Source organism: Anomaloglossus baeobatrachus, chromosome 5 (genome assembly GCF_048569485.1).
Source record: "Anomaloglossus baeobatrachus isolate aAnoBae1 chromosome 5, aAnoBae1.hap1, whole genome shotgun sequence".
In the NCBI taxonomy this organism is placed as follows: Eukaryota; Metazoa; Chordata; class Amphibia; order Anura; family Aromobatidae; genus Anomaloglossus; species Anomaloglossus baeobatrachus.
In genome coordinates, this window is record NC_134357.1 from 188,538,659 (window position 1) to 188,566,572 (window position 27,914).

The 27,914-nt window shown below is 47.3% G+C and overlaps 1 protein-coding gene across 3 annotated transcripts in view; it reads right to left on the reverse strand.

Annotated features, from left to right (window-relative positions):
* Positions 1 to 2,415: 2,415 nt before the first annotated feature.
* BMS1 (BMS1 ribosome biogenesis factor) overlaps positions 2,416 to 27,914 on the reverse strand; it is an 81,638-nt gene continuing 56,139 nt past the window's right edge. For all 3 annotated transcript variants that reach the window (XM_075349042.1, XM_075349041.1, XM_075349040.1), the window contains 13 exons: positions 26,935 to 27,036; positions 26,010 to 26,167; positions 24,542 to 24,623; positions 24,377 to 24,453; positions 22,704 to 22,886; positions 21,641 to 21,829; positions 21,310 to 21,490; positions 20,985 to 21,043; positions 13,166 to 13,288; positions 5,296 to 5,443; positions 4,507 to 4,682; positions 4,232 to 4,393; positions 2,416 to 3,242 (listed from right to left, as the gene is read on the reverse strand). In XM_075349042.1, coding sequence (XP_075205157.1) covers positions 3,018 to 3,242; positions 4,232 to 4,393; positions 4,507 to 4,682; positions 5,296 to 5,443; positions 13,166 to 13,288; positions 20,985 to 21,043; positions 21,310 to 21,490; positions 21,641 to 21,829; positions 22,704 to 22,886; positions 24,377 to 24,453; positions 24,542 to 24,623; positions 26,010 to 26,167; positions 26,935 to 27,036 — 1,865 coding nt within the window. In that variant the 3' untranslated portion in view covers positions 2,416 to 3,017. The remainder of the gene's footprint in view (positions 3,243 to 4,231; positions 4,394 to 4,506; positions 4,683 to 5,295; positions 5,444 to 13,165; positions 13,289 to 20,984; positions 21,044 to 21,309; positions 21,491 to 21,640; positions 21,830 to 22,703; positions 22,887 to 24,376; positions 24,454 to 24,541; positions 24,624 to 26,009; positions 26,168 to 26,934; positions 27,037 to 27,914) is intronic.

Here is a 27,914-nt window from a genome sequence, read left to right on the forward strand (position 1 = left end):
CTGTGAGGAGGGGCGGACCGTGGGCGTGCCACAAACAAAGTGCGGGAAACTGGCGTCCCACTGTGCCCAGTGTGAGGGCTGGAGTATGTAAAGCAGACTCCAGCCCTCAGCGCTGATGGTCTGTACAGCGTCCCGCCCTCCCCCTGACTGGCAGGTCTGGGGGCGGGAACGAAACGAACTAGGCCGCAAAAGCCGGGGACTGTAGTAATAAGCGCGGCCGTCATACATGCACGGCTAGCGCGGAAGTCCCCGGCGCACCCCAAGTCCCAGCCGCGTCGCAGTGAAAACTGACCCCAGCGGCCGGCGCGGCCGTTCGTACTAAGTCTACTCACTCAGCAGCGCTGTAGTGAGGAATGGCACAAGCGCAGCAGCGCTGATGTCCCCGGCGCACTAACACGCCCAGCATGCTGCGGTGTGCGCGCGGTATGCCCGGGGACACAGAGTACCTTAACGAAGCAGGGCCCTGTCCCTGACGATACTCAGCTCCATATCCAGCCGATTCTCCGGGGGCTGTGGAAGGAGCACGGTCTCAGTGCCTGGAGACCGGTAAAGTCCCACTTCACCCAGAGCCCTAATGGGGATGGGGAAGGAATCAGCATGTGGGCTCCAGCCTCCGTACCCGCAATGGGTACCTCAACCTTAACAAACACCGCCGACAGAAAGTGGGGTGAGAAGGGAGCATGCTGGGGGCCCTAGTATGGGCCCTCTTTTCTTCCATCCGACATAGTCAGCAGCTGCTGCTGACTAAACAGTGGAGCTATGCGTGGATGTCTGACCTCCTTCGCACAAAGCATAAAACTGAGGAGCCCGTGATCCCACGGGGGGGTGTATAGCCAGAAGGGGAGGGGCCTTACACTTTTTAGTGTAATACTTTGTGTGGCCTCCGGAGGCAGTAGCTATACACCCAATTGTCTGGGTCTCCCAATTAGGAGCGACAAAGAAAATAGCTTTTATTATATTCACCTGCAGCGCGATCAAGTCCAATGGCGTTGCTGATCTTGATCCAGTACCGCCTCTCTTCTTGTAATTGCCGTCCTCCTTGCTTACACATCCAACGTCCTCTCCAAAATCCGCCATTGCGCTCTGGAGTATTTTTCTCAGCATGCTGCGGGCAGAGTAAAGTATTGTAATGCGCAGGTGCAGAGAAAGTTCAAAGAACACCCGCGCACTACAATACTTTGATCTGCACACAGTAGGGCAGAGAAGTGAGCGTGTGCAGGAGCGCAATGGTGGACTTTGTGTGGATGACGTGGGACGTGTCATCCACACGAAGCAAGGAGGATGGCAATGGATGGAAGACAGGAGGCACTGGACCGAGACCAGCAATGCCCATCGGACCCTACCGCCCTGCAAGTGAATATAATAAAAGATGTTTTTTACGTTCTACAAAACAGCCTGGGATCTTATATACAATCTTCTAGAACGTGGTATATACGGGCTTACTGATGGTGGCCGCTGCTTATAGGGGACAAATCTGGTGACAGGTTCCCTTTAATAACTCTGTTACGGTATACACTTCATGTCCGCTCATCCAATAATTTTCTTCAATTGGCTGTTCACATCTGTAGGTGCAGGCAATGATCAAATGCCCCCAGCTTGGAATCTGAATAACTCATAACTCCACTTATGACAATCATCTTCTAGCAGCCTGAGCACAAAGGATTGTTTCTCTACCAGAGTTCTCTGTGAGTTGCCAGCTGAGCCAGTACGTGTACTTACGATACAGCAAATCTGGCAATTGGCACACTGGTCTCTGAAGCAGTTTTTCTGCAAGCCAACCCAAAATGCAACCAGAACAAGCAACCATTTGTATGTGATGGAGCCATTTTATAGGATGCTTATAAAAGCCCTGCAACACGTGACGCTGGACTAAAAGTTTTCCAGCAGCCTAAAGACTCCACTTATTCATTAGAAGTGCTTTTAAGTGGAGTATATAGCCTACGATAATTCAGTTGAAACCTTTCCTGATTTCTGCTGTATATATAGTGTGCCGTCAGTTGGTATTCCAGCATACCGCAGCACACGTACAGCATAGTGTTAGCACGCATTCTGGGGATTCCTACTACAACTGTGCGCTTCAGAGATAATTCAGCAAAAGACACAAAACACCCTTTGCCGCTCACTTTTTCAAATACAGTGAAAAATTTAAAATATCTTTTAAAAAAAAAAAACAAAACAATTCCAGAATTGCTGCTCATTGTCCATCTTGACAAAAAAAAAAAAAAAGTTTTGCTGTCAGCTCAGCTGTTTCGGTGCTGCCTATGATGAGATAGGATGGGGTGCAGACAATTGCTGTGCAGTCTTGATTGTACTTACTGTTAGTCTAGATTATATTAGCATAACTGCACAGAATGTCTGTCATCTGATGAAGATATGGGCGCCATCAATAAAATGGCAGAGTATGGTGGGATTTTATAAATATATATATTATATACACACACATTTTATATTATACATACACACACACACACATTGTGAAAATTAAATTGCTGCAGAGATGAACTGTCACTTTTATAATATGATAATATGATGAATGTCATGATTTTTAAACGAACGTAATATCATTAGCATTTTTTATTTAATGATATGAACTCCATAGGTACAGTGTTGAAAACTGACCCATGTAAGTGCAGCTCTGCATTTATTGGTTCCCATAGATGGGGGAAGCCAGAGTACCAGAGTTACAGGGGACACTTTCTCTCATTGCTGTACAGGTCTTTGCAAGCTATGACTGCCCACACTATAATGCATCCAGTATAATGTCAAGAATCATTTAAGGCCAAAAGTGTATTTTCCTGTATATTGTGTTTGTTTATATATATGTTATATATATATATATATGTTATATATATATATATATATATATTTTTTTTTTTTTTTTTTTAAATCCATTAACAAAAAAGAAAACATTTAAATAAAGACTTGGTTCACAATAGTACCAAGTGTTAACGACCTCTGAGAAACCTGTAAATGTCCAGTGAGCGGGCTGCCATATTTACACAGATCTGTAGACAGTATCAGTTAGGCGCTGCGCCTTTCAGACTTGACTTTACTTTCTTTTTCTCCTTTTGTCCAATTGCACGGAAGAGTTTTTTCCTTGCATCTTTTTGTCTCTTCAGCTTGTCCTCTTCTTCCTTTGCCTTGTGATGTAGAAACTCCTTCCTCTGTTGCTTGTGCTTTGTCTTGGCCTTCTGTTTCTTATAGTTATTAACGGTTCCCAGAGCAGTGAGTAGGGCCATTATCTTTTGGGCAAAAACAAATAACATTAGTTAACAATAAGTCAAATAAGTGCATTTGAGGCAACTAGACGTTGTTCAACTTTAACTCTATAACCCTTCTCAACATGGCGATTTTCCACTGGGCACGTGGAACACAATGCCCGACCCTTTCTACGTGCTTTAATGCCTGGCTGCACAACTGCTGCATGAACGCTTAAGTGTTTCAGAGAAAGAGTGTAACAATCTGGCTTCTCCCTGCACTGAGCCATGGGAGTCACAGGGAGAGACTAGATATGAGAAGGGCACCACCCTCCGGGATCTCCTGGCATACAGCAATGTCATAGACAAAGATAAAAAAGAATGCCACAATAGGGATCACCAGAAGAAATGTTTTTTTAGGAAATTAAAAAACTTTATTATATCATAAGTGTACAAAATATCCATGGGAGTCACAGCGCTCTCCTGATGTACACACATGGAGAGACCGATCAATCAACTAGAGTGGTGCTGAGGACAATAGGAGACGAGGCTAGTTTCATGCTGCCCCCTGACAAATCTTTAAAACTATGTTCTCTCTGAAACGCTGGATGTTTTCACATTGAAAAACATATGTCTGCAATCGTGCTTCCCATGATTTAGGCAGCATGAATTGGCTGACCAGTTCCCTTTAAATGCCGCAGTCAGAAACTAGCAGTGGCAATTAACTGGTTAACAGCAGTGTGCATAGCACAGGTACACGCTCAGATTCATGGAAATGATGGCTGAATAACAGTCAGGGGCTGACAGCAATGGTGCAAGCTCTTTCGATATGGTGTAATGTAAATTTATCTCAGGGAGGGGTTAATGGAACACTAGACCTAAAAAATAATGGGAATAGGAAATAGGAGAACAAGGTGCGGACACAGATTGTCAGTCTGTGCGATTTTCTGCCTTTGACCTAGAAGAGTCTTGTAGAAATCTTGGGGAGAAAGATATATAGCGTACAACGTAGCCGGAGGCGGAGAGACACTCACCTTTCTTTCATGGGGCTCTCTGATAACAGCAGGTCGCACCCTGTCCCTTGTCACCTTACTTTTCTTTTCCATCATTTTAGGCTTACTCTTAAATGGCAGTGCTTTCTGCAAAGCTTTGGGGATATGGAGTGGATTAAAATGTCTTTCGTTCCTCACGATGGGCTGTAAAGAAGGAACAGATTTATAAAAGGAAAACGCAAATAATATAAAAACTATAACTGAGCCCACACAGCAGGCCCATCTGTATGGCAGGTTACTACGGGTTTTATAGGTACCTTGTACAGGGAATCTTTGCGGTGCACCGGTTTGATGCCAAGCTCGTGCCGTAATTGACCCACAGTTTTCATTCCAGTCCATGACTCTTTCTGTCCCACAGGTTTCAACAATGAGGTCACAGGATTATAGAAGGTGGGAACAGTGACCGGGTACCAAGCGCGCAGAAATACAATATCTAGAAGGAACAGCAGGGGGCGCTTTCAGTACATCTGACAGATGAAGGAATCTAATATCCTATTACAGTGGGTCTGCCACATGCAGAGGATTTGTACTTGTATGGGGGTGAAAGCTTATCCACTGGGTCACGAAACATTATCAGATACTTTACACTAGAGTTCCTCAGCATTGTAAAGCTCACTGCTTACTGTCAAAGAATGGAAACACATTCCAGTACTTGAAAACCCACCAATCCCATCTCACTCAGGTGCAGCGCCAGTATAAGGTCTGATATAGATCCGTATGGTGTCTGAGGAGTAAGTGAAAGCATGAAGCTTAGTGTGTGTCAGGTGAGGTGTATGTTCTCAGGAGTATGGTACGCTGAGAGAAGATGCATGATGCTCCATGGAGAGTCATGGGTGAAGAAAGACTCCACAAAGCAATGCTTCTAGGGTAGAATACATCAGTAATACAGCATAAGATGGGCACGTCTGTCTGGATTCCCCATGCCCCTGTATTAGACCACAGGCATACACTGTACTAAAAAATTCTATGGGTGCCCTCCTAGTGCAATGTAACAGGTGCATGTGGGTTCTAGAGACACAGATGTACCATCTTCAGAGGTTTATTACCGCTCATTAAGAGTTTGTCTTCAAATGTTGCTCTAAATCCTCCTTCAGGTGTTCGTAAGGCTTTCTTGATCTGCCCCCGGATACCACTAACTGTTCGTACGGACGCTCCTTCAAACTTGGCCACTTCCAAGACGGAAGAAAACATTCCCTGGAAAGAGAAAATCAAGAGAAGTATAAAAATCAATATGTATGCAGAGAAAATGTAACCCTCCAGCATCAAGCCATTACTTACTCCATTTACCCTATAATTAGAATATATATCAATTTTTAAAAAGCATAAAAAGCAGTAAAGGGGTTGTCCTCTTTATGGATAGGTTTTACAAATATGTATAAAGGAGGTAACTGGCTGACTTCCTTCTTAGACATCCCCCACAGTTTGCTTTCTGTAATAAGCATTGGCCGCCAAGCCTTAGGGGCCAACGATTAAACCAACACGGGAAACAGAACCCATGATGATAGGTCACAGGAAGCCTCTCTGCAGTACAGGACCCTATGGGGATGTTATTCCTCATTGCTATACCATGTGTACACTTAACTAGAGATAAGCGATCCTGTGGAGGTTCGGAGGGCACATTCATACCTTTGATAAGGTTCAGTTTTGTGACCCTGACTTGAACCGGACCTCAATGGAAGCCAGTAATTGGGCAGTTTGTATCTGCACCCACATGCTGCCAGCCATAAGCCGATCACTTCCGGGGGAGGGTGGGTGGGGGTTTCAAATTTATTTTTTTTTGTGTGTCAACACTACATCTGATCACGCTGACGCCCCCCCCGGTGTGAGACGATCAAACACTGCACGCGGCTCGCATACGGCTGAGCATCACTCATACCCATGCACAGCACTGCTCGCTTCAGTGGTTTACACACGTAACGCACTACAACTTCGAACCTGAACTTTGTTTTTTTGGAAATCGGTTTCTGAACCCAACCCTCATGTTTGCTCATCTCTACACTTAGCCATGAGTGAGGTTGATATAGTGAATTATCTCCACTCAGATAATGCTGATACTTTGTCTGACTGCGGCTGATTTGGCTCTTGCTGTGCATATATACATATGTTCGTTAGTAAGTCAATTTCTTACTACAGCTGATGTCACACTACTTCTATACTGATTGTGATCATTTCTTAGTGTTCCCCATCTTGGTTAATGCTGACATTATTTAATGTGGGATTCCTTTTATTACTCCTCGAAATACATAAAATTATATTATTTTTTTTTCGGTTGTGACTTTTTTTTTTTTTTTTAAAAAAAGCCTCAAAGGGGGGTGGGGGTGGAAGTTGTCTACTGCCTCTGGAGCACATTTCTACACAGGGGCAGGTAGCCCGATGTATCCAAAGGTAATCTTATTGGAATGCTGTAGAAGAAGGGAATTTTGTTACTTACCGTAAATTCCTTTTCTTCTAGCTCTTATTGGGAGACCCAGACGATTGGGGTATAGCTACTGCCCTCTGGAGGCCACACAAAGCACTACATTAAAAGTGCAAGGCCCCTCCCCCTCTGGCTATACCCCCCCCGTGGTATCACGGGTTCTCCAGTTTTAGTGCCAAAGCAAGAAGGAGGAAGCCAATAACTGGTTTAAACAAATTAACTCCGAATAACATCGGAGAACTGAAAAACCGTTCAACATGAACAACATGTGTACCCGCAAACAACAAAAAAACATCCCGAAGGACAACAGGGCGGGTGCTGGGTCTCCCAATAAGAGCTAGAAGAAAAGGAATTTACGGTAAGTAACAAAATTCCCTTCTTCTTCAGCGCTCTATTGGGAGACCCAGACGATTGGGACGTCCAAAAGCTGTCCCTGGGTGGGTAAATAAATACCTCATGTTAGAGCTGCAAAACAGCCCTCCCCTACGGGGGTGTCACTGCCGCCTGCAGGACTCTTCTACCTAAGCTGGCATCCGCCGAAGCATAGGTATGCACCTGATAATGCTTGGTGAAAGTGTGCAGACTGGACCAGGTAGCTGCCTGGCACACCTGTTGAGCCGAAGCCTGGTGACGTAATGCCCAGGACGCACCCACGGCTCTGGTGGAGTGGGCTTTTAGCCCTGAAGGAACCGGAAGCCCCGCAGAACGGTAGGCCTCTAGAATTGGTTCTTTGATCCATCGAGCCAGGGTGGCTTTAGAAGCCTGCAACCCCTTGCGCGGACCAGCGACAAGGACGAAAAGTGCATCGGCACGGCGTATGGGCGCCGTGCGGGAAATGTAGATTCTGAGTGCTCTCACCAGATCTAGCAAACGTAAGTCCTTTTCATACCGGTGAACCGGATGAGGGCAAAAAGAAGGCAAGGAAATATCCTGATTAAGATGAAAAGAGGATACGACCTTAGGAAGAAACTCCGGAATGGGGCGCAGCACAACCTTGTCCTGGTGGAACACCAGGAAGGGAGCCTTAGATGACAGAGCTGCCAGCTCAGACACTCGCCGAAGCGATGTGATCGCAACAAGAAACGCCACTTTCTGCGACAGCCGAGAAAAGGAAACTTCCTTCAGAGGCTCGAAGGGCGGCTTCTGGAGAGCAACTAGTACCCTGTTCAGATCCCATGGATCTAACGGTCGCTTGTACGGGGGCACAATATGACAGACCCCCTGCAGGAACGTGCGCACCTTAGGAAGACGTGCTAGACGCTTCTGAAAAAACACGGATAGTGCCGAAACTTGCCCTTTAAGGGAGCTGAGCGACAAGCCCTTTTCTAACCCCGATTGCAGGAAGGAAAGAAACTTGGGCAATGCAAATGGCCAGGGAGACACTCCCTGAGCAGAGCACCAGGACAAGAAAATCTTCCACGTTCTGTGGTAGATCTTAGCCGAATTCGACTTTCTAGCTTGTCTCATTGTGGCAACGACTCCCTGAGACAATCCAGCAGATGCTAGGATCCAGGACTCAATGGCCACACAGTCAGGTTCAGGGCCGCAGAATTCTGATGGAAAAACGGCCCTTGGGACAGTAAGTCTGGTCGGTCTGGCAGTGACCACGGTCGACCGATCGTGAGATGCCACAGATCCGGATACCACGACCTCCTCGGCCAGTCTGGAGCGACGAGTATGACGCGGCTGCACTCGGATCTGATCTTGCGTAGCACTCTGGGCAAGAGCGCCAGAGGCGGAAACACGTATGGGAGCTGAAACTGCGACCAATCTTGAACCAAGGCGTCTGCCGCCAGAGCTCTTTGATCGCGCGACCTCGCCATGAATGCCGGGACCTTGTTGTTGTGCCGGGATGCCATTAGGTCGACGTCCGGCACTCCCCAGCGGCGACAGATTTCCTGAAACACGTCCGGGTGAAGGGACCATTCCCCTGCGTCCATGCCCTGGCGACTGAGGAAGTCTGCTTCCCAGTTTTCTACGCCTGGGATGTGAACCGCGGATATGGTGGATGCTCTGTCCTCCACCCACATTAGAATGCGCCGGACTTCTTGGAAGGCTTGCCGACTGCGCGTCCCTCCTTGGTGGTTGATGTATGCCACCGCTGTGGAGTTGTCCGATTGGATTCGGATCTGCTTTCCTTCCAGCCACTGTTGGAAGGCCAGTAGAGCAAGATACACTGCTCTGATCTCCAGAACATTGATCTGAAGGGTGGACTCCTGCGGAGTCCACGTCCCCTGAGCCCTGTGGTGGAGAAATACTGCTCCCCACCCTGACAGACTCGCATCTGTCGTGACTACTGCCCAGGATGGGGGCAGGAAGGATCTTCCCTGAGACAATGAGGTGGGAAGGAGCCACCATTGTAGGGAGTCCTTGGCCGTCTGGGAAAGCGAGACTTTCCTGTCCAGGGACGTTGACTTCCCGTCCCATTGGCGGAGAATGTCCCATTGAAGTGGGCGCAGATGAAACTGCGCAAAGGGAACTGCTTCCATGGCTGCCACCATCTTCCCTAGGAAATGCATGAGGCGCCGCAAGGGATGCAACTGGCCCTGCAGAAGAGATTGCACCCCTGTCTGTAGTGACCGCTGCTTGTCCAGCGGAAGCTTCACTATCGCTGCTAGAGTATGAAACTCCATGCCAAGATACGTTAGTGACTGAGTCGGTGATAGGATCGACTTTGGAAAGTTGATGATCCATCCGAAAGACTGTAGAGTCTCCAGCGTAGCATTCAGGCTGTGCTGACATGCCTCCTGAGAGGGAGCTTTGACCAATAAGTCGTCTAGGTAAGGGATCACCGAGTGTCCCTGAGAGTGCAAGACTGCTACCACCGCCGCCATGACCTTGGTGAAGACCCGTGGGGCTGTCGCCAGACCAAATGGAAGAGCTACGAACTGAAAATGGTCGTCTCCTATCACAAAACGTAGAAAACGTTGATGTTCTGTAGCAATTGGCACGTGGAGATAAGCATCTTTGATGTCTATTGAGGCAAGGAAGTCTCCTCTGGACATTGAGGCAATGACAGAGCGGAGGGTTTCCATCCGGAACCTCCTGGCGTGCACATGTTTGTTGAGCCGTTTTAGGTCCAGAACAGGACGGAACGAGCCGTCCTTTTTTGGAACCACAAAGAGATTGGAGTAAAACCCTTGCCCTTGTTCCTGAGGAGGGACTGGGATAACCACTCCTTCCGCTTTTAGGGAATCCACCGCCTGCAGCAGAGCATCTGCTCGGTCTGGACGTGGGGAGGTTCTGAAGAACCGAGCTGGAGGACGAGAATTGAACTCTATTCTGTACCCGCGAGACAAAATGTCCGTCACCCACCGGTCTTTGACCTGTGACATCCAAATGCCGGAAAAGCGGGAGAGCCTGCCCCCGACCGGCGATGCGGAGGGGGGGGGCTGGAAGTCATGAGGTAGCCGCTTTGGAAGCGGTACCTCAATTTGCTTTCTTGGGGCGTGTGTGAGTCCGCCACGAATCTGAGTTTCTTTGCGTCCTCTGAGTCCCTTTGGACGAGGTAAATGGTGTCTTGCCCGAACCTCGAAAGGACTGAAACCTCTGCTGCCACTTTTTCTGCTGAGGTTTGGATGTTCTGGGTTGTGGTAAAGAGGAGTCTTTACCCTTGGACTGCTTAATGATGTCAGCCAATGGCTCGCCAAACAGTCTATCTCTAGACAAAGGCAAACTGGTTAAACATTTTTTGGAACCAGCATCTGCTTTCCAGTCCTTTAACCACAAGGCTCTGCGCAAAACTACCGAATTGGCGGACGCCATTGAGGTGCGACTGGTAGATTCTAGGACCGCATTGATAGCGTAAGACGCAAACGCCGACATCTGCGTGGTAAGGTGCGCCACTTGCGGCACTGCTGGATGCATGATAGCATCCACTTTTGCTAAGCCAGCTGAAATAGCCTGGAGTGCCCATACGGCTGCGAATGCCGGAGCAAACGACGCGCCGATAGCTTCATAGACAGATTTTAACCAAAGGTCCATCTGTCTGTCATTGGCATCTTTAAGTGAAGCGCCATCCTCCACTGCAACTATGGATCTAGCTGCAAGTTTGGAAATCGGGGGGTCTACCTTTGGACACTGTGTCCAGCGCTTGACCACCTCAGGGGGGAAAGGGAAACGCGTATCTTTAGATCGTTTAGAGAAACGCCTTTCTGGGTGAGCGTCGTGCTTCTGGATTGATTCTCTGAAGTCAGAGTGATCTAACAAAGCACTCAATTTACGCTTGGGATAAAGGAAACGAAACTTTTCCTGCTCCGCAGCCGCCTCTTCTGCTGAAGGGGCTGGGGGAGAAATATCCAACAGCCTATTGATGGCTGAGATAAGGTCGTTTACCATGGCATCCCCATCCGGGGTATCCAGGTTGAGAGGGGTTCCAGGAGTGGATTCCTGATCACTCTCATCAGACACATCACAGGGAGACTGATTGCGCTGAGACCCTGAGCAGTGTGAAGACGTCGAGGGTCTTTCCCAGCGAGCTCGCTTAGGGTGGCTGGGGCCATCATCTGAGTCATAATCCTCGGCCTGTGAAGCCGGGGACCCCCCCTGTGGGCTGGATACATTCCAAGTAAGGGGGACCTGAGGACAGAGGCCTCGCCGTGCCCAGAGACTGAGCCCCATGCATAGATTGCAAGGTTTCAAGGATTTTTGCCATAGACACAGACATATTATCTGCAAAAACTGCAAAGTCCGTCCCTGTCACCGGGGCAGAACTTACAAGCGTCTCAGCCTGGGTCGCTACCTCTCCTGACTCCGGCTGGCGAAGCAGCACCGGGTCGGAGCATTGCACACAATGGGGGTCATCGGAGCCTGCTGGTAGATTAGCCCCACATGCAGCACACGCAGTATACACAGCCCTTTTTGCCTTGGCCGCCTTGCGTTTTGAGGATGACATGTTGCTGCTTCCACAGAGCGATCTGGGATATGCAGCCAGAAGCGACCTCACAGTGCAAGAAATACAATATCTATATATCTGTACACAGTACACCGATACACCGTGAGGCACTAGAGGGACCAGCACAGAAAAATCGCTTACCGCCCGCTTAAAAAAGCGGGTGTGTGGTCGCCAGATAGCCCCTAGTCCAGGTCTCCCAGAGCCTTGCGTCCTTCCTCCAGCCAGGCATGCATGTAATGGCTGCCGGCGTCTCGAGAGAGGAAGGGGGGCGGGCCCTGGGCGTTCCTGGCCAAGAGCGGGAAGCCTGCTTCCCTCTGTGCCAAGTGAGAGGGCTGGAGCATGTAAATCAGGCTCCAGCCCTCGTCGCTGCTAGCGAACAGCGTCTCTCCCCTACCCTGAATGACAGGGTGGGGGCGGGAACGAAACGGAGCTGCCGGCGTCCTAGGCCCAAAAAGCCGGGGACTAAATTTATAACCGCCGCCGCCGTAAAAGCGCGGACGGCGGATCCCCGGCGCACCACAAGTCACAGCAGCGCCGCCCGGTCCAGAGGGGGTCGGCGCTGCGTTCCCATACACAAAAAAGTCCCCCAGTAATCTGTAGGGACACCAACTCCACGTTGCGGTCCCCGGCGCACTACAACACCCAGCCAGCCCGGAGTGTGTCTGTGCCTGCCGGGGACACAGAGTACCTGTATGATGCAGGGCCTGTCCCTGATCGTACTCCTGCTCCGTCTCCATCAGGTTCTAATGGGTCTGTGGATGGAGCCCGGCGTCAGAGCTGAGAGGCCGGCAGGATCCCACTTCCACAGAGCCCTACAAGGGGATGTGGAAGGAAAACAGCATGTCAGGCTCCAGCCCTGTACCAGCAATAGGTACCTCAACCTTACAACACCATCCAGGGGTGAGAAGGGAGCATGCTGGGGACACTATATGTGTCCTCTTTTCTTCCATCCGAAACAGTCAGCAGCTACTGCTGACTAAAATCTGTGGAGCTATGCATGGAATGTCTGACCTCCTTCGCACACAAAGCTAAAACTGGAGAACCCGTGATACCACGGGGGGGGTATAGCCAGAGGGGGAGGGGCCTTGCACTTTTAATGTAGTGCTTTGTGTGGCCTCCAGAGGGCAGTAGCTATACCCCAATCGTCTGGGTCTCCCAATAGAGCGCTGAAGAAACACAATGCACATGCCCTAGTCTCACAGATGCCCAGGACTAGAGCGAGCACTTGTCACCTCACTTATCAGCTTTTATCATTGAAGTGTTCTACTTTATTTCGGGGTACAGGCCTTGGTATAATATAGGTGTGTAGATTTTTTATAGCAAGAAAACATTGTTAAACTACTAAAAAAAAAAAACACCCCTTTAAACTGCATTAATAAAGTGATCTGGGGAAGTCTATTCAAACAAGATTACCAGTATATACAGTACATAGTAGTATGTACTAAATATTAAAATCTGTCATCAGAAATCTGGTCTAAGAGGTGGCGTTTTCCAGAGGCCTTACAGTATTAGTAAATGGACTAGATGCCTACTTAATAAACATTTGTGAAAACTATTCCTAAAGCGTGCAAGTCCAATAACAGGAAAAAGTGCAAAACACGATTACCTTAATGAAGGCTGTATTTTTGTAGATTTTGCAAGGGTAGCCGATCAATTTTAACTTTTTCACCACAGTGATAGATTTGTCTAGATCCAAGACAACGCCAGTAGCAGCAATGCGGAAGTCGGCCTGGGAGAGAACAGGGAGAACATTTTAAGTATGCAAATTATGTAAATGTAGATGCATGAAGGCTGTGACACAAGCAAGTGTAAGTACTGGTGCTCAATTTTGGCCACTTAAAGTGAACCTGTAAATTAAATAAAACTTAAAGCTATTAACCTGCAGACCTCCGGCTTTTAGTCACAGAGGCGCGGCCAAAGCAGTTTCAGTCACCACTCAGTATACAGTGAGTGGCGGATGTTCCCATGCCCCAGACACTGATGGACAGCCGGCTGCATGTTGCTCCATTTCTCAAATATAAAAGCTGGTCTGCAGTTCCTGAATGCCACCGCTTCACAATAATAAGCGGTTCAGTTATATTAACCCCTTCAGCCCCCGGGGATTTTGTGTTTTTCCGTTTTGTTTTTTTCCTCTCTTTCTTCCGAGAGCCGTAACTTTTTTATTTGTCTGTCAATCTTGCCTTATGAGGGCTTGTTTTTTTGCGGGATGAGTTGTACTTTTAAATGAAACCATAAGTTTTACCATATAGTATACTGGAAAACAGCAAAAAAAATTCCAAGTGTGTAAAAACTGCAAAAAAAAAAAAAGTGTGATGGCACAATAGTTTTTGGGATGTTTTATTTACGGTGTTCACTATATGGTAAAACTGATGTGTGGGTGTGATGCCTGAGCTCGGTGCGAGTTTGTAGAGGTTTAGTTGTATAAAAAAAATTCACAAGCTTGTCCAATAAAAGTGGCGTATGTTTTGCGCCATTTTCCGAAACCCGTAGCGTTCTCATTTTTTGGGATCGATGGCTCAGTGATGGCTTATTTTTTGCGTCTCGAGCTGATGTTTCTAATGGTACCATTTTTGCGCAGATGCTACGTTTTGATCGCCTGTTATTGCATTTTGCGTCAAACTTGCGGCGACCAAAAGAAGGGAATTTTGTTTACTTACCGTAAATTCCTTTTCTTCTAGCTCCAATTGGGAGACCCAGACAATTGGGTGTATAGCTTCTGCCTCCGGAGGCCACACAAAGTATTACACTTTAAAAAGTGTAAAGCCCCTCCCCTTCTGCCTATACACCCCCCGTGCATCACGGGCTCCTAAGTTTTGGTTCAAAAGCAAGAAGGAGGAAAGTTATAAATTGGTTTAAAGTAAATTCAATCCGAAGGAATTTCGGAGAACTGAAACCATTCAACATGAACAACATGTGTACACAAAGAACAACAGCCCGAAGGGAACAGGGGCGGGTGCTGGGTCTCCCAATTGGAGCTAGAAGAAAAGGAATTTACGGTAAGTAAACAAAATTCCCTTCTTCTTTGTCGCTCCATTGGGAGACCCAGACAATTGGGACATCCAAAAGCAGTCCCTGGGTGGGTAAAATAATACCTCGTAATAGAGCTGTAAAACGGCCCTTTCCTACACAGGTGGGCAACCGCCGCCTGAAGGACTTGCCTACCTAGGCTGGCATCCGCCGAAGCATAGGTATGCACCTGATAGTGTTTCGTGAAAGTGTGCAGGCTCGACCAGGTAGCCGCCTGACACACCTGCTGAGCCGTAGCCTGGTGCCGCAAAGCCCAGGACGCACCCACGGCTCTGGTAGAATGGGCTTTCAGCCCTGAGGGAACCGGAAGCCCAGAAGATCGGTAAGCTTCAAGAATTGGTTCCTTGATCCACCGAGCCAGGGTTGACTTGGAAGCTTGTGACCCTTTACGCTGGCCAGCGACAAGGACAAAGAGTGCATCCGAGCGGCGCAGGTGCGCCGTACGAGAAATGTAGAGTCTGAGTGCTCTCACCAGATCTAACGAGTGCAAATCCTTTTCACACTGATGAACTGGATGAGGACAAAAAGAGGGTAAGGAGATATCCTGATTGAGATGAAAGGGGGATACCACCTTAGGCAGAAATTCCGGTACCGGACGCAGAACCACCTTGTCCTGGTGAAACACCAGGAAAGGGGCTTTGCATGACAGCGCTGCTAGCTCCGACACTCTCCGAAGTGATGTGACTGCTACTAGGAAGACCACTTTCTGCGAAAGGCGTGAGAGAGAAATATCCCTCATTGGCTCGAAAGGTGACTTCTGAAGAGCCATCAGCACCCTGTTCAGATCCCAGGGTTCTAACGGCCGCTTGTAAGGAGGAACTATGTGACAAACCCCCTACAGGAACGTGCGTACCTGTGGAAGCCTGGCTAGGCGCTTCTGAAAAAACACAGAGAGCGCTGAGACTTGTCCCTTAAGAGAGCCGAGCGACAACCCTTTTTCCAATCCGGATTGAAGGAAGGAAAGCAAAGTGGGCAAGGCAAATGGCCAGGGAGAAACACCCTGATCAGAGCACCAAGATAGGAATACCCTCCACGTCCTGTGGTAGATCTTGGCGGACGTTGGTTTCCTAGCCTGTCTCATAGTGGCAATGACCTCTTGAGATAACCCTGAAGACGCTAGGATCCAGGACTCAATGGCCACACAGTCAGGTTGAGGGCCGCAGAATTCAGATGGAAAAACGGCCCTTGAGACAGCAAGTCTGGTCGGTCTGGTAGTGCCCATGGTTTGCCCACCGTGAGATGCCACAGATCCGGATACCACGACCTCCTCGGCCAGTCTGGCGCGACGGCAGTCGGACCTGATCTTGCGTAACACTCTGGGCAACAGTGCCAGAGGAGGAAACACATAAGGGAGTTGAAACTGCGACCAATCCTGAACTAAGGCGTCTGCCGCCAGAGCTCTGTGATCTTGAGACCGTGCCATGAATGTTGGGACCTTGTTGTTGTGCCGGGACGCCATTAGGTCGACGTCCGGCATCCCCCAGCGGCAACAGATCTCCTGAAACACGTCCGGGTGAAGGGACCATTCCCCTGCGTCCATGCCCTGGCGACTGAGAAAGTCTGCTTCCCAGTTTTCTACGCCCGGGATGTGAACTGCGGATATGGTGGAGGCCATGTCTTCCACCCACGTCAGAATCCGCCGGACTTCCTGGAAGGCTTGCCGACTGCGTGTTCCCCCTTGGTGGTTGATGTATGCCACCGCTGTGGAGTTGTCCGACTGAATTCGGATCTGCTTGCCTTCCAGCCACGGCTGGAACGCCTTTAGGGCAAGATACACTGCCCTTATCTCCAGAACATTGATCTGAAGGGAGGACTCTGTCGGAGTCCAGGTTCCCTGAGCCCTGTGGTGGAGAAAAACCGCTCCCCACCCTGACAGGCTCGCGTCAGTCGTGACCACAGCCCATGATGGAGGAAGGAAGGATTTCCCCTTCGACAGAGAGGTGGGGAGAAGCCACCACTGAAGGGAAGCCTTGGCTGCCCGTGAAAGGGAGACGTTCCTGTTGAGGGACGTCGACTTCCTGTCCCATTTGCGGAGAATGTCCCATTGAAGTGGACGCAGATGAAACTGCGCAAAAGGAACTGCCTCCATTGCTGCTACCATCTTCCCTAGGAAGTGCATGAGGCGCCTCAGGGGGTGTGACTGACCTTGAAGGAGAGATTGCACCCCTGTCTGTAGTGAACGCTGTTTGTCCAGCGGAAGCTTCACTATCGCTGAGAGAGTATGAAACTCCATGCCAAGATATGTCAGTGATTGGGCCGGTGTCAGATTTGACTTTGGAAAATTGATGATCCACCCGAAACTCTGGAGAGTCTCCAGAGCAACGTCCAGGCTGCGTTGGCATGCCACTTGAGAGGGTGCCTTGACCAGCAGATCGTCTAAGTAAGGGATCACCGAGTGTCCCTGAGAGTGTAGGACTCCTACCACTGCTGCCATGACCTTGGTGAAGACCCGTGGTGCTGTCGCCAGGCCGAAAGGCAGTGCCACGAACTGAAGGTGTTCGTCCCCTATGGCGAAACGCAGGAAGCGCTGATGCTCTAGTGCAATCGGTACGTGGAGATAAGCATCTTTGATGTCGATTGATGCCAGGAAGTCTCCTTGGGACATTGAGGCGATGACGGAGCGGAGAGATTCCATCCGGAACCGCCTGGTTTTTACGTGTTTGTTGAGCAGATTTAGGTCCAGAACAGGACGGAAGGATCCGTCCTTTTTCGGTACCACAAACAAGTTGGAGTAAAAACCGTGACCCTGTTGCTGAAGAGGAACAGGGATCACCACTCCTTCCGCCTTCAGAGTGCACACCGCCTGAAGAAGAGCATCGGCTCTCTCGGGGGGCGGAGATGTTCTGAAAAATCGAGTCGGAGGACGAGAGCTGAACTCTATCCTGTAACCGTGGGATAGAATGTCTCTCACCCATCGGTCTTTTAACTGTGGCAGCCAGGTGTCGCAAAAGCGGGAAAGCCTGCCACCGACCGAGGATGCGGTGTGAGGAGGCCGAAAGTCATGAGGAGGCCGCCTTGGGAGCGGTTCCTCCGGCGGTCTTTTTAGGACGTGACTTAGACCGCCATGCATCGGAGTTCCTCTGATCCTTTTGAGGCCTTTTGGACGAGGAGAACTGAGACCTTCCCGCGGGCCGAAAGGACCGAAACCTCGATTGTACCTTCCGTGGTTGAGGTCTGTTTGGTTTGGACTGGGGTAAGGATGAGTCCTTTCCCTTGGATTGTTTAATGATTTCGTCCAATCGTTCACCAAACAGGCGGTCGCCAGAAAATGGCAAACCGGTTAAGAACTTTTTGGAAGCGGAGTCTGCCTTCCATTCACGTAACCACATGGCCCTGCGGACTGCCACCGAATTGGCGGATGCTACCGCCGTACGGCTCGTAGAGTCCAGGACAGCATTAATGGCGTAGGACGCAAACGCCGACGCCTGAGAGGTTAAGCACACCACTTGCGGAGCAGACGTACGTGTGACTGCATTAATCTGCGCATGACAAGCTGAGATAGCTTGGAGTGCCCATACTGCTGCGAATGCTGGAGCAAAAGACGCGCCGATAGCTTCATAGATGGATTTCAACCATAGTTCCATCTGTCTGTCAGTGGCATCCTTGAGTGAAGCCCCATCTTCCACTGCAACTATGGATCTAGCCGCCAGTCTGGAGACAGGAGGATCCACCTTAGGACACTGAGCCCAGCCCTTGACCACGTCAGGGGGGAAGGGATAACGTGTATCCTTAAGGCGCTTGGAAAAACGCTTATCTGGACAAGCTCGGTGTTTCTGGACTGCCTCTCTGAAGTCAGAGTGATCCAGAAACATACTCAATGGACGCTTGGGAGACCTGAAACGGAATTTCTCCTGCTGAGAAGCTGACTCCTCAATTGTAGAAGCAGGTGGAGAAATATCCAACACCTGATTGATGGTTGCTATAAGGTCATTCACTATGGCGTCACCATCAGGTGTATCCAGGTTGAGCGCGGTCTTAGGGTCAGAATCCTGATCTGCTACCTCCGCCTCATTATCCAGAGAGTCCTCCTGCTGAGACCCTGAACAATGTGATGAAGTCGAGGGAATTTCCCAGCGAGCCCGCTTACGCGGCCTGGGACTGCGGTCCATGTCAGAGACCTCACCCTGGGACCCATGGTTCACCCCAGGAGCACTTTGCAGCTCCAAATGAGGGGGGCCTGGGGTCAATGATTGAACAGTGCCCGGGGCCTGAGTTACCGGTCTGGACTGTAAGGCTTCTAGTATCCTAGCAGACCATTTATCCATAGTCTCAGACAGTTTGTCAGCAAATACTGCAAACTCCGTCCCTGTCACCTGGACAGTGTTAGCAGGTGGTTCTGCCTGGGCCACCAGTAGCAGAGGCTCCGGCTGAGTAAGTGCCACAGGGGCCGAGCATTGCACACAATGAGGGTCAGAGGAACCTGCCGGTAGTATAGCCGCACATGAGGTACAGGTTACAAAGTAAGCCTGTGCTTTGGCACCCTTGCTATTTGCGGACGACATGCTGTTTGAGTACAATCCAGGAGGGTATATAGCCAAAATTCAACAGTGCGATCTTACAGTGTAAATGTATAGCATATAAGCATATATATATATGTACACTCCGGCACTCAGTGGGGCCAGCACCTCAGGTGCTGCTTACCGACCGCTCACAGCGGTTGTGTGATCACCAGCATCCCTGCCTGGGCCTCCCAGAGCTTTCTCTCCTCTCCAGCGTCAGAAGAGCTGACAGGAATGGCTGCCGGCGTTCTGTGGGGAGGAGGGGGCCGAGGGCGTGCCCAAGAAAGTGCGGGAATCTGGAGCCCCACTGAGCTGAATGAGGGGGGAGGAGGATACAGAGTATGCTCCAGCCCTCAGCGCTGACGTTCTGTGCAGCGTCCCGCCCTTCCCCTGACTGACAGGCCTGGGGGCGGGAAAATGCGCTAGTAGGCCGCAAAAGCCGGGGACTAAAGTTATAAGCGCGGCCCGCATATAAGCGCGGCCGGCGCGGTAGTCCCCGGCGCACTAACACACCCAGCAGTGCGCAGTGTATATGGTACCAGCGCTCCATGCGCGGTCCCCACGGGGACACAGAGTACCTCACAGCGCGGCCTGCGTGGTAGTCCCCGGCGCACTAACACACCCAGCAGTGCTGCAGTGTATATGGCACCAGCGCTCCATGCGCGGTCCCCACGGGGACACAGAGTACCTCTCAGTAGCAGGGCCTTGTCCCTGACGATACTCGGCTCCTGTCCAGCAGATTCCCCAGGGGCTGCGGAGGGAGCACGGCCTCAGTGCCTGGAGACCGATTAGTATCCCACTTCACCCAGAGCCCCTTAAGGGATGGGGAAGGAAAACAGCATGTGGCTCCTGCCTGTGTACCCGCAATGGGTACCTCAACCTTAACAGCACCGCCGACCAGAGTGGGGTGAGAAGGGAGCATGCTGGGGGCCCTATATGGGCCCTCTTTTCTTCCATCCGACATAGTCAGCAGCTGCTGCTGACTAAGATGTGGAGCAATGCGTGGATGTCAGCCTCCTTCGCACAAAGCATAAAAACTGAGGAGCCCGTGATGCACGGGGGGTGTATAGGCAGAAGGGGAGGGGCTTTACACTTTTAAGTGTGATACTTTGTGTGGCCTCCGGAGGCAGAAGCTATACACCCAATTGTCTGGGTCTCCCAATGGAGCGACAAAGAAACCGTAATTTTGGCGTTGGGAATTTTTTTGCCACTATGCAGTTTACTGATCAGATTAATTGATTTTATATTTTGATAGATCGGGCATTTCTGAACACTTTAATTTTCAATGGGGTGAAAGGGGGGTGATTGAACTTTGTTTTTTTGTTTTTTTTTTAAACTTTTTTTACTTTTTTTTATTTTACTAGTCCCCCTAGGGGGCTATAGCGATCAGCAATCCGATCGCTCTAATCTATCTGCTGATCACAGCTATACAGCTGTAAACAGCAGATATGGTCACTTCCTGCTTCCCTGGCCTCCAGGCCGAGTGAAACGTCATAGCTGCAGGCGTCATCACATGACCCTGTGCTACCATGGCAACCACCGAAAGTCACGTGATCACTCACGTGACTTCCGGTGGGGGTGGCGGTAAGTGAAAATCTTCACCGTGCGTATATACATCTCGCTGCCAGACTTTGGCAGTGAGATGTAAGGGGTTAATGTTAGGGGTGGAATGCGATTCCACTCGTAACATGCAGGCACACGTCAGCTGTTGAAAACAGCTGATATGTGCGCGGATCGCCGCCCCCTGCCCGACGGATAGATGACGGATAGATCCGTCCATGGTCGTGAAGGGGTTAAAAAGGAAGAATTGAGTGTTTGAAATCATTCTTAATATTGAGGTATTGCATTGATACACAGTAACCTACATTGTGGGGCTCCTATAGAGGCACAGAGACTTACTGTGGTGCTGCTAACAGACTGAACAGCGAGGAAGCCAGTTCCTTGAGGAGTGATGGGTCCTGTACAGGAAAAGAAAAAAAAAAAAGCATACATAGCATCATTGTAAAAAATCAGCATTGCAGTCTACCGGCTTTATTTTTTCCCCATTTATACTTTTTACACAGAGCTTCACGGCTCTGACAGGCACAAGCTTTCAGTTAGCAGCGGGTCTTTAATAGTGTATTGATTACCAAATTCGCTCCTTTGAAGGCTCTCTTCCTGGGTATGTTTTTGTTATGTATGAAAGTCTGTTTTTTTTTATGAAATGAAATGGTTAAAGACTCACCCCAAATAGTGGCACCACAGTGCATGTGCTCAGGTGTATATTTAAGAAGTCGGTGACGTCCATTATGATCCTCAATATAATACAGTGGAATAGTTTGGAATCGTCTCCAGCCCAGTGAAAAAATAAGGGGGTCTCTTGTCTTTAATATCCTCTTATGCCAGCGGTGCTTTTTAAGCCGCATCTAGAGAGAAATACAAATAATTCAAGGTGTCCTAAGGCTTATACTGAAACATCAGGTGCTGGGATTATAAGGACATACATAGGGTGGACGGTTTATCCAGGGCAGCATGTTACAATCCCTGTACCACTGTCACTATTGTCTGCAGATTACCTGGATATAGCCAACATTCCCCTCGCTGTTGCTAAGTCCACCAAGAATCAATGGGTAGTGAGGATCAAAATTGATGACAAACTCGCAGGGAACATTTTCAATCTCCATGCGGAGGTACATGCCAGGTCGGAAGCCTTCATACTGTACACGAATCTCATCATCTTGGTCTTCAAACTCTGCACGATTCATCTAAGAGAAGGAATTCAGTAAATGAGGCAAGAACAGGTCCATGCAATGATAAGATGACCATACAGCTAAAAACAAATAAAAATTTAATGCGTGTGCTTATTATTCTTTCCTTGCAGATTTCAACTATGAAAGCTTTATGTTTTCATCTGAATCTGTTTTTTGAACCCACACAAATACAGTTTTTCTATGAATTGTTTATTTATTCCTTGTTATTTACCTTCCTGCCTTTTGCATAATCTGTTATTTGCAATAGCAAATTCTATCAATTTTGATTCTGCAACTTATGCACTTTATCACTTGATATCTATTGCACAATTAGGGTTATGTACATTATACATTAAAAATATACTTCTCTTCACTTTATGCAATCTAATAGGGGCTCTCTGCAATTATTGCACATTAAACATATTTACACTACTGCAGAGACCTCTAGTGGCTAACACTGTGTATTGCATTTATTTTTACACTTGTGGGATGTATTTATTATTGCATTTGCATGTGTCTTTTGTCTTACTAATTGAGAGATATAGCATCTCCCCACATTTATCTGCTTTTTTCTTTTTCTTATCCCCTTCTCTTTTATCTATGTTATCATTTTTTGTGTTCTAATAAAGATTAATTTAATCTTGGCATAAATCTCATGTCATTTATAGATTTTCTTGATTCTTATGAGTTAGCCCTATATAGAAGGCCATTTATTGTTTTTTGTTTGGAGCATTTGGTAGGGGTTTCAGAACCTAGACCACTACCAATCTACTTGCAATTAAAAGAGCATTAAATAAAAAAGTTAAGATGATTTAGTTGCTCTTTAAGTAACCAACAAAACTTTATTTTTCATTTGTGCAGTCATCAATTACATAGTGTTATCACCGACCTCGGCTTGCTTCTGCATCTCTTCTTTTAAGTCATCAAAGTATGTAGGATCAGCATCTCCATCATCATACTCCATGTTGAAGCGTTCTTTGAGCTTTTTCTTTTTTTCCAGACGCTTTTTTGTATCTTCTTCCTTTGCTGGAACAGCTTTATCATCTCCTCCCTCCTCATCCTCCTCTTCAGACTGCAAATACATTATTAAAGGGGAAGTCAGGAAAGATTACGTCAGGCAAGTTTTTTGTTAAGACCAGAAGTTTGGGGACAAACAATAGCGCACTGTAAGGCTTTATCTATGCAGTGTGTTTGGTTGTTTTATTTATTTATTTTTAAAGAAGCCCATAAAATGCAGTACAGGTCAACACAACACAGATGACAGTGTGCAGTCCAGGGGTCTCAAACAAGCAGCCCCTCAGCCTGCTTCTTGTGGCCCGCAGACCGGGAACGATTGCAGCTGGTGCAGGGGCCTCGTCTGTCAGCGCTTTATTTCAGATGAACATTTTGCCAGTGCTGAGAGTCAAGCTCTCTGCACAACTATTCCAATGGCAGCCGCCGGCCAATCAGAAGCAAGAAGCTGACGTCATACACGTCACTTTGTCCTAAAAAGAATGCGGCCCTCAAATTATTTCTTTTTCTATGTGCTGCCCTTATACCCAGCCGAGTTTAAGACCTCTGGTGTAGATGTGTGTACTGTCCATGACTAACATGCAGTGGATAGGAGATTTGTCATTTAGAATTTTTTTTTTTTTTTCATTGCTGAAAATCCCTTATGAAAAAATGACACTGAACAAACAGTAATGAAACTTGGATCATCTTTTATGCATTTCAAGAGTGAGATGTATGAATGTGGTCTTTGAGGGAACTGTTCAGAAGGTTTTTGCTATATAATCTGAGGACAGAATGCTGTAAGGATTAAAACACAGAATTCAACAATATGTCACAAGTCAAGCTCCAGTGCTGTTTACTTAAACTGAGTCTTTTATCACTAGTACATTATCATGACTCGAGCCAGCTAGTCACAGCAATGCTGTTCGACTCCACCCCCTCTTGTGATTAGCAGCTCACTGTCTATAGACATTTTATAGAAAAATCTGGAGTGGGCAGGGCCAGCTTTTTCAGCTCTGCTGCATGGCTAAAATCTAAGTGACACATTGTTGTATTCAGGGTCTCTTCTTACATCACGCTGCTCTCAGATGAAGTAGCAAAAACCATTCGATAGATTCCCTTTAATAGTAGTCTCTAAATGCTTACCCCCTTTGCCCTAAAAGTTTAAAAAAACGGTGTTCCCAACTCCTCTTGAATTACCAATTGGAGCAGTAGTCCCCACTTGTAACTACGTCAGTACTCTGAGAAGCCCACAGCTCTTTCTTTTTACATCCCCTACACTTCGTAACAACCAGTTTGCTTAGTGAGCAGAAGGCTAAACCTAACCTTGAATGTTATTGCTACAGGACTCCGTCCCAACTTACCCACCTCTGTAGTTGCAAAGAGAAAAAAAATTACATTTATTTACTCCACTGATACACTGACCATCAGCAAGAAGATAGAAACAACCAACCATTCGTGGGATGAGGTCCGTTTAGTCGTCATGAAGGCTTGGTATGTCCCACTCATAGGGGTCCCATTGAAAAAAGGCATGAACTCTATCAGCAATTCAACGTGTTAGATATGCCTTACCTCCTCTTTCTGGGACTCTGGTTTGCCCTTGTGCACCTGCCCCGTCTCCAGATCTTCAAAATCCCCATACAGCTCCTCTGAGAATACATAGATATTGCAAAAGGAGTAACTCAAAAGTGATAATATATCAATCACACGTCCCGCAATAAGAGGAATGGATTTTACCGTCTTCTTGCAGCAGCTTTTCCGCATCCTTTTCTGCTTCCCAATTTCCAGTGACAAAGCAGTCACGAATGCAGTCCATAACCTGACAAAAGAACAAACAAGAGCACTACAATCTGGTAGGAGGATAATAGATATCATACGTGGCTAGAAGCATGCTAGATTGGACAATACTTTCTAATGACTAAGGTACAGGAGAGCAAAGGCCCCTGAGCGCTTATAAATGGCACCTTTCCTTGCCACTCACTATAGATCAGGCACAGCAGTTCTCAGGTGGGAGATCACAGCAATCCGCACAACCAGCCCAGAAATGTCAGCAATCCCCACAGGCCCCTTTGTCTGGGTATTTAAACACATTTAGGTGTCAGACTCCGTTCCCCTTGTGTTTTACTAAGGAACGTTAGAGGGGACATTTTACTTCCATACTGCCTTTTAAGTGTCCGGCATGGACAATTGATATCTTAACCCATTCATCCCCGAGCGACTTTCCGTTTTTATTTTTCCTCCCCTCCTTCCAAGCGCCTTAACTGTTAGTTTTCAGTCAATATAGCCGTATGAGGGCTTGTTCCATGTTTGCAGAACGAGTTGCACTTTTGAATGGCACCAGTTATTCTCCAGAAGAAATTCCAAGTGCGGTAAAATTGCAAAAAAAAAAAAAGTGCAATTCCACAATTTTTTCTTAGTTACTTGCCATGTTCAGTATATGGTAAAACTGACCCTCCAGTATGGATTCTCCAGATCAGTACGAGTGCGCAGATAGTAATCCTGTATAGTTTCAGAAATTTGGCCCCAACATTTTTCTTGCTTTTGTCGCCACTTTTCGAGACCTGTAACTTGTCATTTCTGGGGGGATCTGGGGCTGGGGATTATTTTTTTGTGCCCAAAGCTGACATTTTTACCGATACCATTTTGGTGTAGATACGATATTTTCATCGCTTTTTATTGCAATGTTGTGGCAACCAAGAAAATAGAAAAACCAAAAACGTAATTCTGGAGTTTTGATTTTTTTTTCTCGTTACTCAGTTTACAGATTAGATTAATTTATGAATGCAGAGAAACCAAATGTATATTTTTAATTTTTTATTATTTTAAATTGGGCAAAAGGGGGTCATTTTAACTTGCTTTGTTTCTGTTTTATATTGGTTTAAAAATGTTTGTTTTAAAAAACTCTTTTTTGAAAGTTGAAGATGTATTGTAGATCTGAAGCCCATGTCACTGCAGCTCTATTCCCCGCCCAGCGCCGCTGCCTTGTCTCCTCCTCGAGTGACAGCTTCTATGCTTTGTGACCTCAGGAAAAGATGCAGTCAGTCAAAGAGAGGATGAGGAATAGAGCTGGAGTGAGAGAATTCAGATCTACCATGCAAATGAGGCTGAAGAGCTTTACCAATTCAAATGATGATTTCTTAGTAAGTACTTAGAGAACTGCAAAACGTCAGACAAATGCATCTAATACACCTCTCTTCCCAAATACCTCATCATCATCCCATTCTTGAGGACTTTCCACCATAAACTTTGAACAGTCTAGCGCATTTGACGCTCTCTTAGATTCCTTATCTGGACGACTGACATGGAACAGACCACCAAGTTCTTCATCATTCTCATCACCTTCATCTTCCGCATTCCCGACCACTGTGAGAAACAGAAACCAGGATATAGGAAGAAAGCAAACAATGAAAAAATAAGTACACATCTTAAAAAGTTGTTGCTGCCTTGCAGGGGAAAACAACAGTCAGACATATGGCCAAGGCTTGCACATGACTGCGCCTAAAAGCAATTTCCATGGTGATGTCTTGCTGTGAACTAACATGACAGTGCCCAACTGTGAGGCCATTAAAGGGCTTTCATCTTCAGGCATTTACAAAGTACTAGCATGGTTTTCAGCCGCATTCATGTGTTTAGGAGTCACCTAAGTGTTCTTTCACGTGTTTTTAACGGATAGAACACGCACCCATTATATTCTATCATTTTTCTTCACAATTAAGGAGATCATTTCCATTTCTACTAATTGATGATCTTGTGCTCTCAAGGAAAACAAGCACAATCACAGGGCAACTGATGGGGGTGGCAAGTGCTGATGATACATGATATGGATATTTTTACATTAGGGTGTTCTCAGTTATTCCTTCTATGAATTATTTGAGCATACTGGGTGTCGGCAATCCCTTTTTCAATAGGTTATGTGTCTATACCAACTGACACGGCCAGTCTATTTGGGCAGAGTCAGTGAGCATATGGACACAACCCCGACAAGATAAATACTCAAATATATGTACATAAATTCCGTGGAGGAACAAAATAAGAAAGCCGAATGAAATAACTATATAGTAAGTCCTAGAAGAAAACTCCTCCTGTGCGTGCTTCCCTTGGCTATGGCAAGAGACTATACGGTGCATCACCTGATCCATAGACGAGCTTTCGGAGATTCGGCACAGACTGTTGATGTCGAAGAAAAACCTCGGCAGCTTTCTTTTTCAGGTCTTCTTTCCACTTCAAGGCACCTAGAAACAAAGGAATAAAAGGTTTAGAATCAGTACAACCAAATATATATAACCCCTTAGTGACCAGGCCAAAGTTCTCAAATCTGACGTGTCACTTAATGTGGCAATAACTTTAAAATGTTTCAACGTATCCCAGTGATTTAAAGATCGATTTTTTTCGTGAAACGTTTTGTGTTAATTTATACCAGTGTCAGAAATTTGACAAAAATTTCTAAACATTTGCCATTTTCAAGCTTTGAATGATGATTATCCCTTTAATATTTGCCTTATTTCTGGTTTACAGCAGCTCCATCTGGAAAATGTTTTTTATTTTATTAGGATGTTAAAGCTTTAAAATTGAAGTAGTAATTTCTCAGTTTTTCAAGGAAATTTACAAAACGTCACTTTTGAAGTGACTTTGGGGGCCTATATATTGGAAAATCCCAAAGTGACACCATATTAAAGACCACGCCCCTCAACTTATTCACAACTACTGTCAGGTAGATTATTAACAGGTTTTTTTTAATGGGTTTTCAGGAATTAATACAAAGTGGCATGACAGGAATGAGAAATTATTTCTACACCTAAGTGTTTCCAACTTCTGAATATGTCACCATAGTTGTCAGAATCGAGGGCAGTTATTTGACTGTGAATTGCCATGGCAACCATCAGGACCACACAATCATGATCTCAGGCTGCCGATGGGGTTAAAGAGAAGCCCCCTCACTTAGCTATCTAGATGTTGTAGTCACTATTGACAGGAGTATCTAAGTGGTTAAACAGCCATGGTCGGTGCCAACACTGATGGAGCAGGGTGTCAGCTATGGTGGAAAGCCGACAGCTGCTGCCTCTTCACCATCGGGGGATGCTACTCACTTATACCTAAGGTGTGTTAGTCG